The sequence below is a fragment of the Convolutriloba macropyga genome, chromosome 1 (assembly GCF_964194025.1).
Source record: "Convolutriloba macropyga chromosome 1, txConMacr16.3, whole genome shotgun sequence".
NCBI classification, from domain to species: Eukaryota; Metazoa; Xenacoelomorpha; order Acoela; family Convolutidae; genus Convolutriloba; species Convolutriloba macropyga.
In genome coordinates this window covers 35,565,579-35,584,681 of record NC_134468.1, presented here as the reverse complement: position 1 = coordinate 35,584,681, position 19,103 = coordinate 35,565,579, and the positions used below count along the sequence as shown (strand labels likewise).

Here is a 19,103-nt window from a genome sequence, read left to right as displayed (position 1 = left end):
GAAAGTTGTATGAAGTTTAGTAGAAAAAAAGCCTAGAAACAAGTAGTTATAAGCAATACGATTAAAACCATTTTTGTTGGTTATCAAGAAAAACATTACAAAAATGTGGAAATAATTTGAGAGACTGCGCCCTAAAATAATCCCAATAGTTCGTGATTGCATGAAGCCAAGATGAGTCCAATCTTAGCCCTGATTTTGGTGGGCGTCCTTCAAGAACAATAAGTTATTCCATACGTTTGCAAAAATATCAATTAGCAGATGAATTATTAGAATAAACCCGAAAAAAATGACTCACCTTGAAGTGTAATTGGGTTAATTTTTCGAGAAACCGGCAAAAAATTAAATCCAGAAGACTCCTATAGGAAACGAAAGTGCAACTATTTTTTTTCGGGGTTTTCAAAGATTGTAACAGTGGATGTTAGGTCTCCGCTTCCGGAATAATTAAGCAAAGTGTTATAAAAAAAAGTTTTTGGAGCCATTTATGATTTAAAACTTCTGGGGTTCGAAAAATTTTTCAAAAAGTCAACAAAAAGTGTCGCATTAAATCAGTTGACAAGATTACTTTTTCCTTAAAAGTAAAACCAATAACATTTTTGTTGACATTTTTAGCAAAATTTACTCAAATGTGGTCAAAAAATACGGAAAATGTGATTAAAAACAGGAATTCTTTCTACAATTCACAAAACGTTAAACCTCGATGACTCTCTCTAAAAACGAAAAACAAGGACATTTTTAAAATTCCATATTATATGCTGGACGGACTTTACGGACTTTCTATTGATATCGGTCTCGACTCTCTACGATGAATATTTTGATCGGCCAAAATTGACGAAACAAAAAAAAAACATTTGATTATGTAGCTCCTCCCCCCACAAGTGGGTCGGAACAATAAACATTATGACCAATTTTTGTTATGTTGAAGTTTAACAGAACAAAATAAGGTAATTACTTGAAAATGGCCCTAATTTTTTGAAAACCCCTCCTCCTCCTCCTCCTCCTCCTCCTCCTCCTCCTCCTCCTCCTCCTCCTCCTCCTCCTCCTCCTCCTCCTCCTCCTCCTCCTCCTCCTCCTCCTCCTCCTCCTCCTCCTCCTCCTCCTCCTCCTCCTCCTCCTCCTCCTCCTCCTCCTCCTCCTCCTCCTCCTCCTCCTCCTCCTCCTCCTCCTCCTCCTCCTCCTCCTCCTCCTCCTCCTCCTCCTCCTCCTCCGCCTCCGCCTCCGCCTCCGCCTCCGCCTCCGACTCCGCCTCCGCCTCCTCCTCCTCCTCCTCCTTTAAATATCCATAGAAGCATTTAAGGTTTTTGGTTATCAAAAATATGTCGCACAAAAAACCCATAGGCAAAATCAAAACGAAAATAATGAGTTTTGTGAGACTGGTATTGCAGCTGTTAAAACTGTAAGCTATATCCGTAAGCAGGCGTTCACTGATATCTCTTAAAATGCTTTTTATGCATACGGGCAATGCCAATTGGAATTATCTTTATTGAGCAAATTCGAAAAGGGAACAAATTACAACCTCAAATATAGGCATATATGCAAAAATTTCGAAAGTTGTATGAAGTTTAGTAGAAAAAAAGCCTAGAAACAAGTAGTTATAAGCAATACGATTAAAACCATTTTTGTTGGTTATCAAGAAAAACATTACAAAAATGTGGAAATATTTTGAGAGACTGCGCCCTAAAACAATCCTAATAGTTCGTGATTGCATGAAGCCAAGATCAGTCCAAACCTAGCCCTGATTTTGATGGGCGTCCTTCAAAAACAATAAGTTATTCCATACGTTTGCAAAAATATCAATTAGCAGATGAATTATTAGAATAAACCCGAAAAAATGACTTACCTTGAAGTGTAATTGGGTTAATTTTTCGAGAAACCGGCAAAAAATTAAATCCAGAAGACTCCTATAGGAAACGAAAGTGCAACTATCTTTTTTCGGGGTTCTCAAAGATTGTAACAGTGGATGTTAGGTCTCTGCTTCCGGAATAATTAAGCAAAGTGTTATAAAAAAGCGTTTTTGGAGCCATTTTTGATTTAAAAATTCTGGGGTTCAAAAAATTTTGCAAAAAGTCAACAAAAAGTGTCGGATTAAATCAGTTGACAAGATTACTTTATCCTTAAAAGTAAAACCAATAACATTTTTGTTGACATTTTTAGCAAAATTTAATCAAATTTGGTCAAAAAATACGGAAAATGTGATTAAAAACAGGAATTCTGTCTACAATTCACAAAACGTTAAACCTCGATGACTCTCTCTAAAAACGAAAAACAAGGACATTTTTAAAATTCCATATTCTATGCTGGACGGACTTTCTATTGATATCGGTCTCGACTCTCTACGATGAATATTTTGATCGGCCAAAATTGACGAAACAAAGAAAACCATTTGATTATGTAGTTCCTCCCCCCACAAGTGGGTCGGAACAATAAACATTATAACCAATTTTTGTTATGTTGAAGTTTAACAGAACAAAATAAGGTAATTACTTGAAAATGGCCCTAATTTTTTGAAAACCCCTCCTCCTCCTCCTCCTCCTCCTCCTCCTCCTCCTCCTCCTCCTCCTCCTCCTCCTCCTCCTCCTCCTCCTCCTCCTCCTCCTCCTCCTCCTCCTCCTCCTCCTCCTCCTCCTCCTCCTCCTCCTCCTCCTCCTCCTCCTCCTCCTCCTCCTCCTCCTCCTCCTCCTCCTCCTCCTCCTCCTCCTCCTCCTCCTCCTCCTCCTCCTCCTCCTCCTCCTCCTCCTCCTCCTCCTCCTCCTCCTCCTCCTCCTCCTCCTCCTCCTCCTCCTCCTCCTCCTCCTCCTCCTCCTCGTCCTCCTCCTCCTCCTCCTCTTCTTCTTCTTCTTCTTCTTCTTCCTCCTCCTCCTCCTCATCCTCATCAACATCCTCATCCTCATCCTCCTCATCCTCATCCTCCTCCTCCTCCTACTCCTCCTTTAAATATCCATAGAAGCATTTAAGGTTTTTGGTTATCAAAAATATGTCGCACAAAAAAACCCCTAGGCAAAATCAAAACGAAAATAATGAGTTTTGTGAGACTGGTATTGCAGCTGTTAAAACTGTAAGCTATATCCGTAAGCAGGCGTTCACTGATATCTCTTAAAATGCTTTTTATGCATACGGGCAATGCCAATTGGAATTATCTTTAATGAGCAAATTCGAAAAGGGAACAAATTACAACCTCAAATATAGGCATATATGCAAAAATTACGAAAAATGTATGAAGTTTAGTAGAAAAAAAGCCTAGAAACAAGTAGTTATAAGCAATACGATTAAAACCATTTTTGTTGGTTATCAAGAAAAACATTACAAAAATGTGGAAATATTTTGAGAGACTGCGGCCTAAAACAATCCCAATAGTTCGTGATTGCATGAAGCCAAGATCAGTCCAAACCTAGCCCTGATTTTGGTGGGCGTCCTTCAAAAACAATAAGTTATTCAATACGTTTGCAAAAATATCAATTAGCAGATGAATTATTAGAATAAACCCGAAAAAAAATGACTTACCTTGAAGTGTAATTGGGTTAATTTTTCGAGAAACCGGCAAAAAATTAAATCCAGAAGACTCCTATAGGAAACGCAAGTGCAACTATCTTTTTTCGGGGTTTTCAAAGATTGTAACAGTGGATGTTAGGTCTCCGCTTCCGGAATAATTAAGCAAAGTGTTATAAAAAAATTTTTCGGAGCCATTTTTGATTTAAAAATTCTGGGGTTCAAAAAATTTTGCAAAAAGTCAACAAAAAGTGTCGGATTAAATCAGTTGACAAGATTACTTTTTCCTTAAAAGTAAAACCAATAACATTTTTGTTGACATTTTTAGCAAAATTTACTCAAATTTGGTCAAAAAATACGGAAAATGTGATTAAAAACAGGAATTCTGTCTACAATTCACAAAACGTTAAACCTCGATGACTCTCTCTAAAAACGAAAAACAAGGACATTTTTAAAATTCCATATTCTATGCTGGACGGACTTTCTATTGATATCGGTCTCGAGTCTCTACGATGAATATTTTGATCGGCCAAAATTGACGAAACAAAAAAAAACCATTTGAGTATGTAGTTCCTCCCCCCACAAGTGGGTCGGAACAATAAACATTATAACCAATTTTTGTTATGTTAAAGTTTAACAGAACAAAATAAGGTAATTACTTGAAAATGGCCGTAATTTTTGGAAAACCCATCCTCCTCCTCCTCCTCCTCCTCCTCCTCCTCCTCCTCCTCCTCCTCCTCCTCCTCCTCCTCCTCCTCCTCCTCCTCCTCCTCCTCCTCCTCCTCCTCCTCCTCCTCCTCCTCCTCCTCCTCCTCCTCCTCCTCCTCCTCCTCCTCCTCCTCCTCCTCCTCCTCTTCCTCCTCCTCCTCCTCCTCCTCCTCCCCCTCCCCCTCCTCCTCTTCCTCCTCCTCCTCCTCCTCCCCCTCCCCCTCCTCCTCCTCCTCCTCCTCCTCCTCCTCCTCCTCCTCCTCCTCCTCCTCCTCCTCCTCCTCCTCCTCCTCCTCCTCCTCCTCCTCCTCCTCCTCCTCCTCCTCCTCCTCCTCCTCCTCCTCCTCCTCCTCCTCCTCCTCCTCCTCCTCCTCCTCCTCCTCCTCCTCATCCTCCTCATCCTCCTCATCCTCCTCCTCCTCCTCCTCCTTTTTCACATGTACGTTAGTTTCCGCTGCTTTGCTACACAATCTTGATCTTGTCTGCATTTGACGTTGTTTTAAATTTTATTAGCATCTGTTCTCATGTGCGGCCTACTTTAGAGCTGATAGATAAATTTGTTTATTTGTCATAAGTTTAGAGCCATTGATGCAATTTTTGATTAGTTATTTTTGGTGAGAAGGAAATTGCAGTGTATGGAAAAATGGAGAAGAGCTTGAAAAATCGAGAAACAAAATAGTTTAAAAGATCGAGAAACAGAATCATGTGAATACCACAGTATCAAAACTCAATTCTATTAAATACATTCAACACTTTACAGTTTATGTTGATGTTTTGACAAGCTCATTAGCTCTTCGTGAACCTCATCGAAATGCGGGTTCACAAAATCGCGCGTCTTTTGAAGCCAGAAGTCCATCTTATGTGAAAGTTTTGTCAAATTAAAATCGAAAGTTTTCAGTTGCATTAGTTCACATGCTCCGTGTATGTCAGCTATGGATGGCCGCTGTTCTGATGTAATAAAAATTGTGTCTTTCAGGAAGTGGCCACTCAAGTCCTTGACAGCTTTCTTCAGACCTAAAATCAAACAAAGTAAGTGAGAAAAACTATATATACACTTGCATATTCCTTGCGTTCTTCTAAGTAGTTAAAGCATTATAGCTCTTTTAGAGAACCTCGTGTATAATATTTTGATTCAAAAAAGAATCATTTTTCATTCTGAGGCGTTTCGACTTTTTTTGCGCAAACCTGTAAAAATCTTATCTGGATTCCTGGATACTTTATCAGAAAAAGATGGTTTTGTTAATAACTAATAGTGTATACACAATTCTAACATGCTTTTTTATCTGCTAAAATGAGTTCTTTTTCACATCTGATTCCTGAAATTCCCAAAATTAAAAAGGAACTGAAACAGGGAACCCTCAGGAATGTCTGAAACAGGGAATGCTCAGGAATGTCTTAAGACGAAGAAAAAACCATTTGTTAGTTTCACGGGTTTTTCTCTTCCCCTGTTACTCCTTTGGTTTTTCTTTAACTTTAAAAGTTTCTTCAGAAAAAACCTTAAGTATTGTCAGTTTCTGCGACTACTTGCGTTAAATTCAAATCGCATTAATTTTTGAATTGATATAATTGAAAACTCACATAGTTCACCAAAAACTGAATAATTGATATCATAACCACAAAAGATCTGGATTAGCAATTTTGGAAAGATCACACAAGTCTAAAGTTTATTTAAGCTTTCTTAAAAAATGAGAACAAAACTTGAAGTCTAATATTGCACGTAATTTTATAGTTCAGATGCATAGATGCATGAAAAAAGTGCAGTTTTACTTAATATGAGGATGACTAAAATCCAGACAAAAGAAGATACCTTTCCGGGATCCACGTGAAAGTTCCAGACACAAAAAGGTAGCCAAAGTCACCAGAAAAGATCAATGGTGCTAATGGAAATAAGAGTCTGAAATTTGAGGAATAATAAGAGAAAGCGCAGCTGAATAAGTCTTGTATTCCACAACCCTCAACCGACTGCATTTGTTGTTCTGACAATTCTCGCCATGAATGCCTCTCTTTGATTCCAGATTATGGTAGGCCGGTTAATAGGGGACCCTCGATATAAATTGATTGAAGAATTAACAAACGTCGTATCTCCAGTCAAAAACAAGGCTATCTAAATGCTGATGATCTGCTTACTTATTTCTTTAACGATGACTGCTAAGTATTTTTTAATGCAAGAGCCGGCATCATTTTAAGATCCAGGGTGGCTTTATGATTTTTTGTACAAGCTTTTCCAATCCTATTTTTCCGATTTTCAGTACAAAATTCTGGGTTTAGGTGGAAAGAGCAGCCTGATAACAATAATCCAGAATGTTTTGTGAATTCACTTTTCAAATAAGTTTAGTTTCCTTATGATCCAATGAGGTAACTAATTCTCTAGTGGTTTTAAGCTAGTCTTTAGCTCCCCCAATATCCTTATAATTAGTTTACAGATTAAAATCATCGTGAAATGACAGACTTGTGAAAATGATTTCTTCGGCCATTATTTTTTTTCACCCCCAGTTTAATCTTCATTAAGGAGACTAATAAGATTTGATTTAGTGCTAATTATCTTCAATTGAATGAAATTGGTGTGAAACAATTCAGGTGTTAGTTTATAGCAAGTTTAAGTAATATAGGGGTTTTAAAATTTGGATTAATTTAAATGAGTCTACAAAGGAGGAGTTAAAAGAAACATGAGACAATTTCCCGATATTTCTAACGGAATAGATCTTTAGATGAAAACTCCTGCACTTTTTTTCGTACTTCCTCCTTAACTCGTTCATTTCCCAGGAGCTTATTGCTTTTTGAACTTCTTCTTTAAATTCTTAAGATGTCTTTGAATTCTCTCACGAACTGATATATGACAAACGTGTTGATCAGCAATTTTTCTTTTTTTCTTTAGTCGGCCAGTTTCCCTTTATTTGTGCATAATTGGCATACGAAAAATCGCAGAAAAAATTGCCTAAAAAACTTTTAGTTTAGTAACGGACACATGGTTGACATATTTTTCGAGCTTTTGGTTTTGATTTTATAAAGGTGAAGGACTCTCGATAACCTTGTGTCGAGTTTTGGATGACCTCAATGTGTTGAAGACTTTTCACAAAGTTAAGGTGAACTACAGAAATATATTTTTTTCTTTATATCATCCCTGATATCTGCTCTTACCCTAAAAATGTTTTTACTTTTTTCATTCTACTCTCTATAAATAGTTCACGGATGGCTATGGATTCAACTTATACTGTCTGATAATCTTTTCCACGCCTTTAACACGATTAAAATTTGAAAAAGCGGAGGGAGGTCTTAGCAAAAGAACAGAACCAGAAGTTTTTACTCAAGTACCTTTTTCAAAACGGGCTACTCTTTCGGGATTCGGATGCTGTCCTGTGAACCTAGGCTTCACAAATGATTCTTGGAACAACATGGCGGCGTTCAATCTTAGGTTGTTGTGATGCCAATGTAAATATTCGTTCATGCGCGCCCGTCTCTCCAGATCTTTAGGATAAAGCCAATCAGGACAGAGGTGAGGAAATTTGTAAGACAGGTAGTCGTAAATAGCTGCACTTTCGCTCAATACAAATGTGCCGCATCTTATCGCGGGAACTTTGCCCAGACTGTTTACTTTCTGGAACGAATTTTTCCTGCATTACGTTAAATACAACAATAGAACAAAATTAAACGCAACCAATTTATTGAGACTTGACCCATTCACAAATTTGAAAACCAAAGTCATTTTCTGAAATGAGACTGCAGGCAAATTAGCATAGAAGTTGGTGTAAAATTTTGTAACTTCAAAATTTTGCGTTCATTTTCAAAGTTGGTCAAAACACCAAGCTTGTTATACGTATTCCTCACAAAATGCCAATTTTTGTCATATGGTTTCCAAAAAACCTATTTTGTAGTAGGGAGACCGTAGTTAGAGGGGATTAGCAGAGCGTTTTGACTCAAATATGGTTTCTCCGATTTGAGCGATTTTGAGCTACTAGCTCAATATTATTAGCGGTAGTGAGAAACTGCATGACGAAATTCGCACTAAATTTAACGTTGCGCTATGGCAGCACTGAAATTTGCATGACAAATTCAAAACTGACCATCGGGGAACCATATTTTGATTTTAAAAGTGAGAGCATTGCATACTAATTTGACACATATCTGCGAACATGAGACCAGTACAGATAAGATCAAAAATTTTTGTTGTTGAGACTTTAGAGTTTTTGACAGCAAAAAAAAACTAAATTTGCTGTGAATGCTGTGAAAATGAGAAAAAACACCAATGATAACCAAATTTTTACAAAATTTTACGTAATTCGTACGAAAGTTCAACGTAATTCGTACGAAATTTAACCATTAGTTAGATTACAATAGCACAATTCTATAATACAAATGAAAAGTTAAAAGATGCGGGAAACCTGATAGGGATAATTACTTTTCACCGAAAATCATCAAGTTTGACCCTGAATCAAATTTTTGAAGAACATTTGCGTAGCTTTCTCTTGACCACAATTTTGGCTTCTCAGTGACTAGAATGTAAACCACATAAGTCGGATAATTCAAATTTTATTGAGGAGCTATCTCTTAAAAATATTTTTGATCTTTTTTGTCCTTGAACCAATTACAGTCAGGTCAGTTAACATATAGAAGCTCCAAAAATGAGAGCTTCAATGAAAAAGTCCGCATGAGATCCAATTAACAAATAATATGTTTTCAGAGCTCGTGTTTTTTGTGGCGTTGACAAAGTTGTTTGAAAGTCTTAATTAATTGTCGAATTGTGCTGCATATGTTCTTCCCGTTGAATTATTATTGATTAGGTTCCTTGAGAACAGGATCAGCTGGCTATCTGAAAGGCTTTATTAAATGCTTCTAATGCTTTCAATTAAATAATGATTGCTCTAATGACCTTGAATAGATTTTTAGTGAATTCTCGCTTTTGTGAATTTTTTTGAGATCTTTTTTCACTCTACTTGCTTCTTAGTCTCATTAGAGGCAGTTCCAATACTTTTCGAGTGAAACAAAATTTCATCTTTCGCAGTTTGATACTAGAAAATTTCTTAAAAATTTTTGATTTGTAAACTAACAGTTTTAATAAATTTAACTTTATTTGTGGTTTTTTCGGTCACTTGCCACATTATGACATTAAAAAAGTCTATTTGGCGCTGTATGGAGGAGCTATTGAACTAATTTAATTTTTTGGTAAATAGCAGATTTTTTCTCGCAAAGTCTAACTTCTTTTTCCTTTTTGCCTGTTTTAGTTTTCTTTCCGTATAATTATGACATATTCCAAAAAACACAGATCTCTATGACTTCCTATGAAAGTTTTGTTGAGAGTGTTCAAAAGCATCAATGTTATTTGAAACTTTTTTGTCAACACATAACTTAGTCTCAATATTGACAAGGTCCATTCCACTTTCTTGATAAAGAAACATCAGTTTCTAGTGGTTTTGTATTTCAATTGATGTGTTTATTATGACTTTGTCAGTATGAGTTTTCGTTTGAAAAACTTATAGTTTTTCGATACTGTTTATTATTTATGACAGTTTTTTTGTGCTTTCGCATAGCCTCTTTAGTGGTTTTGATTTATAACGGTTTTTAAAACTAATACACAATGGTTTCGAAGAGTATGTGAATTTTTGAAAATTTCCTATCTCTTCCCATTTAGTAGACATTTAAGTAAAGAGTGGGTAATCGGGGTCGGAATGTAATGTGAGAACGCACATTGTCGAGCCTCCTTGTTGAGTTTATATTCGCGTGGGATCACTTTGCATTCACATTGTTCGTTTCGTGGTTTAAGGTATTAGAAATCTAGTATTACAGGTAGGTCGATCAAAATAATTTTAGAAACTTCACATTCTGTTTCAAGGTTTCAATGTTGCAAAGCGTGAATCGCTCTGGCTCGCCATCGAAAAACGAGAAATAATTCTGCCAAACATTTTTAATTCTTGTGTTTTCTTTTGGCAACAAATTTTTGGTATTAAAGATGTATAAGTTAGAGGGTAGACTGAAACATTTTGCAAGAGTTATTTTGCAAACATTTGATTCCCTGGCCAAGGTTTCACCCTTAATCCACACCTAATTACCGCGGATTAGGGTGTAATACGTATTCCAATCCTATTTATCGGGGAAAAGAATGTAAGATTGTAATTTTTTAAAAAAAAATTTACATTGTATTTACGCCCTTTTCTCCGCCCTTTTACACTATTTGCAAAGAGTGTAATTTAGGGTGGACTGATAAAACAATTACACTCTTACACAATTACGATAATAACCGAATTGGAACGTGAAAATCCGGTATCAGTTGGGGCAATGGTTAATGCAGAAAGTGACAGTAACGTGTTCGAAATAGGGAAGATGGGGGATCAATCCGAAACACCTCCTTCCACTTTTGAAATTACACTCTTGTAATTACACTCCAGATTCCACCCTTAATTAAGCGGAGAAATTGGAGGTGTATTTTTTGTAATATTTACACTCTTTTCCCCTTTATTGATGGGGAAAAACCGCGGCTCGGGTTAGAATTAAACTTGGTTTAAGTTTGAACTTACCTTGAATTCTGATTCCAACTGTTCTCCGTATTTAATATGTATAATGTGATCTGTGTGAGGTATTGCACAGAGTAGTAAGAAGAGCTTCACTGATCTGGAGGGCTGTGACAGAGGATCCCAGAACAGATCCACCAACGAATCTGGATCTAAAATAAATATATTTTGGTTTTCCCTATGTTTCAGCAAGAAAGTTACGAATTTTCTGATTTAACTTGAATATCACTAATGTTCAAAGAGAAGTTCAGTAACTCACGATTAAAGAAATTAGAACAGATGGAAACAATTGTGGAAGGAGTTTTTACTCGATGTTTTATCAGATTTCATATGATGCGTTTTTTTGGAAATAGAAACTTTACAAATTGTGATCCTCAAAGGTGCAAGCTGCCCGGATGCCCATCTTAGACGAAATTTTGGAAACTTATTAAGACTTATATGGTGCCGTAGAAAATTTACAAATCTTTGTACGGCGCCATATACGGTCGTAACAAGTTTTCTACGGCACCGTAGTCAAAATTTGTAATTATCAATTGCAAATGTCTGACCTCCAAAAAACGAATTAAAATAACATTTGTATCATTCACTTTATTTTTTCATTTTTTAGCACTGGGTATAACTTTTCACAAATCTAGTCAAAATTTAACTAGGCAGATAATTATTCTGATGTAATCAATTTGGACCAAAAAAAATTCAAGTTATTTACAGAAAATAATTATGATTATGACATTAATAAGTCTTGAATTTTTTTTTAACTTTCGACATCAGTTACGCCATATTCTTACAAGAACTTCAAAAGCTCGACTGGTTCTCCTGTAATTTCTCCAATTAATTTTTGCCGGATCATATCAAAGCCATGTTCAACCTTCCATCTCTAAACGCTTAAACTGAATGATTTTTTACCCAATCCCGTGGTTTCTGAACACTTACTTGGTGGCTAGCTGTATTTTTTAAGACCGTACTTGAGTGTAATGTAGAATAATTTACTCGATTCTTATTTTTTCGAATCTCACTGCAAAAAAAAACTTGCATTGAAACAAAAAAAAACGTTTTATTCAAAAAGGAAATAACGTATCAACTGTGTGAACTTCATGAGCATGACTTAAATTTCATAACAAGTCTCATATCAGAACAACGAACAATTATTTTAACGTGGTTTCGTTGAGGACAAAAATTGCACACCTCTTAACGTAAACTGTTTTTGTTCCAGTGAGGCGGAGCAGTCCGTAGTGGAGCAGTAGATATACTCAGGTAAATAAAATGACTATATTTAGAGCTCATATAGGCTATAGGCCCTAAGTATTATTGTTCCGACCCACTGTGTGGATAGTCTGACTGCCTTTTTTCAGCCTTTTTCCAATTTTTCAATAAATAAGGGAATCAAATATGCCTATTTGTTCCACTTTGTCCAGTTTCAGCGGCGATGCAGACATAAACAACGCTAACCCACTTCTGTTTATTCAGATAAGGACTAATTGTACCTCTCTTTCCCAAGAAAGTTTCCAGGAAATAAATTTTTACGGTTTTTTTGCAAACTTGAATCGATAATCATTTTATCATTTTTAAAATGAATAGTTTTTTTGATATATATATATATATATATATATATATATATATTACTGTTTTCATTTGACAAAAAGCTATTAAGCATTTGTTTAAGAAAAGATTGAGTTTTTGACATCGTTTTGAAACATTTTTTGCATTTTTTTGGTCCAATCAAAAGGAAGTCTTTTTTCATTTAATGGCTCAAGTACTGAGAGACGCCTCTATGCTCCAATAGGGTCCTTTGAAACAATTTTGTGCTTTATGTGTAAGCTCATCGTTTCTATGGACTATCTAATGCTTTCAACTGGTGCGTAGTTGTTTTTTTTTTGGTAATATAACTCAATAAGTATCTAAAATTCATCATTCATTTTTGATATAGTGGCTTTTTGATCAAATTGGCTACATCAGTAAAGTGTAAAACATTTTTGATGTATTCGAGAGGCGGAAAGAGAAGCAGAAAGCGCTGGGATAAGGTGCAATTGATTTGATTCAATTTTTTAGTGAATTGGTTTTGATATTATAGGTTTTGACACCGTGACATCGCAAAATTGAAGTGACTTTTTGATTTTTGCCTCTATCTCCTCATTTTGCATAGTATGACATTCTGAATAATTAGAGTCCTCAATTGTTTCGTATGACGGTATAAACGACGCCAATGATGGCTAATTGTTTTCATGACCTGAATTTCAATTAATTTCAAAAAGTGTAAACTTATTTCGCTCCTTTTTGTTTTCTCTCTACTAGTTAATTAATCTTAACAATGATTGGTGCCATATTTTTGATGTGAAATAGAAATCTTTTTTTATTTTACTTTTTATCTGATGCTGTTGTGACGTTTTATTAAGTTTTTAAGAGAAAGTAAATAGGCATTGAGTTTCGGTCGTAAGTAAGCTTGTCGTTTTTATTTGATTGTGTTGTTTGTCTTGTCTCTTCCTCTCCTTTATGGCAGGTATCTTTGACCCTCTAATGAGTTATTGTTTCTTTCGAACAGTTATTAGAATTTGAAGTGATTTTTTAATTGGTTACACTAATTATTTTCGAAATTTAGGTGATTTTTTTAAAATTTTCTATCTCTTCATCATTTGGTGGACAATTGAGTTAAAAACTTGGTTGAGCGGGGTGGGAAAATTATGCGTGATTGCACATTAGCGATCCTGTTTTTTATATTGAGAGAAAGACAGCTGACTTTTCGAGAAAAATTTCTGTGGATTGAGTTGAACTGTTAAAATTCTGACCCAGAGAAATTAGATGACGCAAGTTGCAAGTCACTCAAAAATTTAATTGAAGGGAAACTTTCCATTTAAAAAAGGCACTCACGACAACATTAACTTCTTCAAACTTCATTTGAAAACAGAAGAAAAACAACAGCTACGACAACAATTCTCATTTTACTTTTACTCCATTGCAACCATGCAGTCATTTATTAAAAACCCAATTACATCAATTTTTCACTCAGTTGGAATTTTTGCAACCTGGAAGGTTTGCATTTGATTAGGCCAATTGCATGAAAGGAGTGCTATTGTCTATGATATGAATTCAAGATAGCTAAAAAGAACACAAGTTCTAGAGAGATATTCGCAGAAAAAACGAACGAAATGCGGTCAGTATTGATTCCAAGATGCACAGCTCCTCGCGATAGAAGAAATAATCTAGGTTAGAAGAAATAAAGCAGAGTATGAATTACCCGACGATCTGTTGGATGATCGTGCAGTCTTTAGCTCCTCCAGCTCAACTGAGTTGCACAGTTCACAATCAACGTTTGCCTCATTCATGTCTGCTTAATATATCGCAAAGTTGTAGTACGTATAGTTAGTAATTTTCTAATTTAATGTTGGCTGAAACTTAAAGAGTATTACTTGAGGTAATTTCTGTCAGATTGTCAAATCAAGAGTTGGTCTAAGCTATTTTCTGCATGCGATTAGAAGTGAGCAGTTTTAAACCACAATTTAACAGCACCGCATTAATAAGTATGTGTATTTATACATTTTGTCGATCGCAGTTTGATAGTTATCTGTGCTGTAAATAATTCAAGGCTTTCTGACAATGTTTGATAATTGTATTTATAGAATGCGTTCAAATTTATATGAAAAACTTTTTCATCGTAGAGAGACACCTTTGTTGAGAAAAACGGCAACAAGTACTGAGATCGGTATCGTTTTCTGTGGGTTTTGTCATAAGATTTGTTCATAGATATTGCTCTCTATGTTGCTTGCCCTCATTGTTCCAAAAAAATTTTAAAATGGGGGAATATATATCCGAGGCCGGTTTTGTTTTCTTCAGTCAAATTTTCACTTTTTGTTTACGCATCGTTTAAGATATCTTAATATAGCTCTTAGAGGCTAGTTTTAACTTTTTTCGAAAGTCAAATTTAATCCAGGGTGAAAAACTGGAACAGTTTTTTAAAAAATGGACACGAAAAAAGAAAACGGGAAAATTTATTCATTATTGGAGGGGAGGGGGTAGTGGTAGATAGAGATAGAGTAAGGGTTAACAGTTAGTTTTTTTTCAAAACTTTTCATTAAAAGTTTTCATGAATTACACCAGATTGGTAACTTAAAAAAATTAAAAAAACATTTTGAAAAATTTTTATTATAGATAGAAGCTTTCACAAGAAAAGAAAAAATCATAATGGGTTCTTTTCCGGGTTTTTTCTAATTGTTTAGTAATTAAAATAGAAAATTACTTTTTTTCGTTATATATGGTTAATGTTGGTTGTGTTTAATGGGATTATGTTTCAGATAAAATAGAAATTATGATTAAATATTGGAATGGAAATTTTTAGAACAGAATATTTTTTAGATATTATTGAGAAAAAACGTGACTTCTTCCTTTTTGAAACCTAGATATAAAATTTTGAACGCTTTTTAAACTATGTCAAACTTTCCAGATCTTTTTACCAGTTTTATTTGGCAGAAACTTCAACCAGAAATAGCGAAAACGAAAACAAGACGCCTTTAACTCTGTTAATAAATAAAAATTGTATTCATTTAGCCTCCTAAAAAGTTTGCGCGAATGGAAAACTACAAAAGTGTTAGTTTTTTTCCTATTGAATTAGAATGTAGAGATTGATTCTTAGTGGAAGATAAAGAAACTTTTCTTCAGATTTCAATGAATATTTACGTTGATCATGAAAATCACTTCCTTTTTTAACTTAGGAAATGATTTGACTAAAAATGCTACGGAACAGATCAAAACTAGGATTCCTGAGATGAGAAAGTCAGGAAACCCAATGTATCTAGAAGAAACCCATGAAAAATTTAGTTACTTTGTTCAAAAGAATAGGAAATTTCCTGAACTTGACAGAACTGGTCCAGAATATGATAATGAAAATCAGAACAACAGAATATTAGATTAAGTTTTATTTTCATCTTTTTACTTCGTCTTTAATTCTGTGAATAACTAAATTGACTTGCAAACGTATGTTTTGGTCGTGTCAGGCAATTGATGAGCTGTTTAAATCATTGCAGGACACTTATGAACCATTTCTAGGTTAAATGTCCAAATATCAAAATCTGATCAATTTTCTTTTTGTAATGAAAAGCGATTTTTGTGAAACCATTCTTGGGCTGAAAGTTAATTCCGTTAATTTATTGGCCATTTTAAATTGACTCAAAATTGACCAAGTAGATCATATATGGGATATTTGTAAAAAGGAGAACTAAAAAGGCAAAACAATGAGAGAAAGACCGGAAACATTCAATTTTTCCCAACTACACTTCGTCTTGTTCTTTCTTGATTATTGCTTGACCTGTAATGTTATTTTCTGCAAATCGATTTTGAGGATGATTTATAACACACAAAATTCACCAAAATGATGCACAATGTTGACTTCGAATTTTTAGATTTTTGGAAAACGTCAAAAATAATGTCTTTTAAACTTATAATTATTACTCTGATAGAATTTTCGAGCGACTAACGTTAGCGTACAACTCTGAAAAAGAATTATTTCAAAATCAAAGTTTTAAATTAAAAACTTAACCGAGTAACGTCGGGCGAATTGCTCTGAAACGACCGGCTAGCGGTTGGCTTCGTCAGTAGCTAGCCACGGGGGGATGGACCGGGCGGCTGATGGGGGGTGGGGAAACAGTGGGTGGGTTGGGAGGCAACAGTGGGGGCAACAATGAGGGGGATTTCTTCAACTTCTAAGAACCGCCCTTCACACCATAACTATAAGTCTCCAAAACAGTTTCTGTGAAGAGCATAATTGATGACTAGTGAGCTGAAAGGCTTTATTAGCACTTAGTGCCTTTTGGGCGCTACTTGTTCTGCCCCTTTTTGAGGATGAATAGTCAAATGGGCCAGACGAAAAATCGGTCAAGCGAAAAATCGCATAAAAAGACCGACAGGACTAATATAGATGCTACGCACTCTGTTTGAGAGCAATCAAAAATGTCATTATCTATCTTTTGTTTTAAATGAGCTTTCTTTTTTAGAGGTTTCTTTTATAAAAATTTTCTGTTGTTGTTGACTATTGAGTAATAGAAATCACGGTTTATCAACCTTGAAAAGGACTCTTTTTCTGAGAGAAATTTTGCTCTCGTCCTGGCAAACATGAGGCGTATGTTAGAACATTCTGTGCTAAGCAACGACTGGCATGAGCCGTCATGTTTCAATTATGAGAAACATATTTGTTCATTTTTTGTCATTTATTATATAAAAAGTGCTTTGAGTTAATTTTGTATGGTCATATGAGCTAGGACCAAATATATTCAATGTGCCCATATGAAAACCATGGCGAACAAATGTAGAGTTTGTCATGCGCAAGTCAACTTTCTCTTAGATAAAATTGTGAAGTAATCAATTTGGTCAGGCAAATTGGGAGGGGTTAGTGGTGGATAGAGATAGAGTAAGGGTTAACCGCTAGTTTTTTTCAAAACTTTTCATTAAAAGTTTCCACGAATTACACCAGATTGGTAACTAAAAAAAATAAAAAAACATTTTGAAAATTTTTTTTTATAGATAGAAGCTTTGACAAGAAAAGAAAAAATCATAATGGATTCTTTTCCGGGTTTTTTCTCATTGTTTAGTAATTAAAATAGAAAATTACGTTTTTTCGTTATATATGGTTAATGTTGGTTGTGTTTAATGGGATTATGTTTCAGATAAAATAGAAATTATGATTAAATATAGGAATGGAAATTTTTAGAACAGAATATTTTTTAGATATTATTGAGAAAAACAAGACTTCTTCTTTTTTGAAATCTAGATTTAAAATTTTGAACGCTTTTAAAACTATGTCAAACTTTTCAGATCTTTTTACCAGTTTTATTTGGCAGAAACTTCAACTAGAAATAGCGAAAAGGAAAACAAGACGCCTTTAACTCTGTTAATAAAAAAAATTGTATTCATTTAGGCTCCTTAAAAGTTTGCGCAAATGGAAAACGACAAAAGTGTTAGTTTTTTCCAATTGAATTAGATTGTAGAGATTAATTCTTTGTGGCCATTCGTTTAATTTTAATGGCCATTTTAAATTGACTCAAACTTGACCAAGTAGATCATATATGAGATATTTGTAACAAGGAGAACTAAAAAGGCAAAATAATGAGAGAAAGACCGGAAACATGCAATATTTCTCAACTACACTTCGTCTTGTTCTTTCTTGAGTATTGCTTGACCTGTAATGTTATTTTCTGCAAATCGATTTTGAGGATGATTTATAACACACAAAATTCACCAAAATGATGCACAATGTTGACTTCGAATTTTTAGATTTTTGGAAAACGTCAAAAATAATGTCTTTTAAACTTATAATTATTACTCTGATAGAATTTTAGAGCGGCTAACGTTAGCGTACAACTCTGAAAAAGAATTATTTCAAAATCAAAGTTTTTAAATTAAAAACTTAACCGAGTAACATCGGGCGAATTGCTCTCAAACGACCGGCTAGCGGTTGGCTTTGTCAGTAGCTAGCCACGGGGGATGGACCGGGCGGCTGATGGGGGGTGGGGCAACAGTGGGTGGGTTGGGAGGCAACAGTGAGTGAGGGCAACAATGAGAGGAGTTCTTCAACTTCTAAGAACCGCCCTTCACACCATAACTATAAGTCTCCAAAACAGTTTCTGTGAAGAGCATAATTGATGACTAGTGAGCTGAAAGGCTGTAGTTAGTGCCCACTGGGCGCTACTTTTTCAGCCCCTTTTTGTGTATGAAAAGTCAAATGGGCCAGACGAAAAATCGGTCCAGCAAAAAATCGCATAAAAAGACCGACAGGACTAATATAGATGCTACAAACTTTGTTTGAGAGCAATCAAAAATGTCATTATCTATCTTTTATTTTTAATGAGCTTTCTTTTTTAGAGGTTTCTTATAAAAAAAAATTTTGTTTTGACTATTGAGTAATAGAAATCACGGTGTATTGACCATGAAAAGGAGTCTTTTTCTGAGAGAAATTTTGCTCTCGTCCTGGCAAACATGAGGCGTATGTTAGAACATTCTGTGCTAAGCAACGACTGGCATGAGCCGTCATGTTTCAATTATGAGAGACATATTTGTTCATTTTTTGTTATTTATTATATAAAAAGTGCTTCGAGTTAATTTTGTATGGTCATATGAGCTAGGACCAAATATATTCAATGTGCCCATATGAAAACCATGGCGAACAAATGTAGAGTTTGTCATGCGCAAGTCAACTTTCTTACAGATAAAATTGTGAAGTAATCAATTTGATCAGGCAAAATGTCGAGTCAATTACAGACAATAATCAAGACTATGACCTTAATAAATCTGGACCATTTTTAAAGTTTGATGTCGGTTACGTTATAATCTTGTGAGCAATTCAAAAATTCAACTTGTTCCGCTGAATTTTCAACTACTTTGATAGTGTTCTAAATTTAGCGATATTCTCTCAACTCAGAAAATCTCAAG

At 35.1% G+C, this 19,103-nt stretch overlaps 1 protein-coding gene across 1 annotated transcript; it reads right to left on the bottom strand.

Annotated features, from left to right (window-relative positions):
* Positions 1 to 4,852: 4,852 nt before the first annotated feature.
* LOC142348494 (uncharacterized) lies at positions 4,853 to 14,150 on the bottom strand. Its single transcript, XM_075399874.1, has 4 exons — positions 13,924 to 14,150; positions 10,701 to 10,846; positions 7,504 to 7,786; positions 4,853 to 5,205 (listed from the first exon to the last, which is right to left on the bottom strand). Exons 1-4 carry the CDS (start codon positions 14,009 to 14,011, stop codon positions 4,946 to 4,948), a joined length of 777 nt encoding a protein of 258 aa, XP_075255989.1. The 5' UTR covers positions 14,012 to 14,150; the 3' UTR covers positions 4,853 to 4,945.
* Between the last annotated feature and the right edge of the window lie 4,953 nt (positions 14,151 to 19,103).

Coding starts and splice junctions, on each gene's coding strand:
- LOC142348494 (XM_075399874.1), bottom strand. CDS start 14,011: ATGAATGAGGCAAACGTTGATTGTGAACTGTGCAACTCAGTTGAGCTG. Junction 10,847..13,923: donor ATCATCCAACAGATCGTCGG/GTAATTCATACT, acceptor TATTTATTTTAG/ATCCAGATTCGTTGGTGGAT. Junction 5,206..7,503: donor AGTAGCCCGTTTTGAAAAAG/GTACTTGAGTAA, acceptor GTTTGATTTTAG/GTCTGAAGAAAGCTGTCAAG.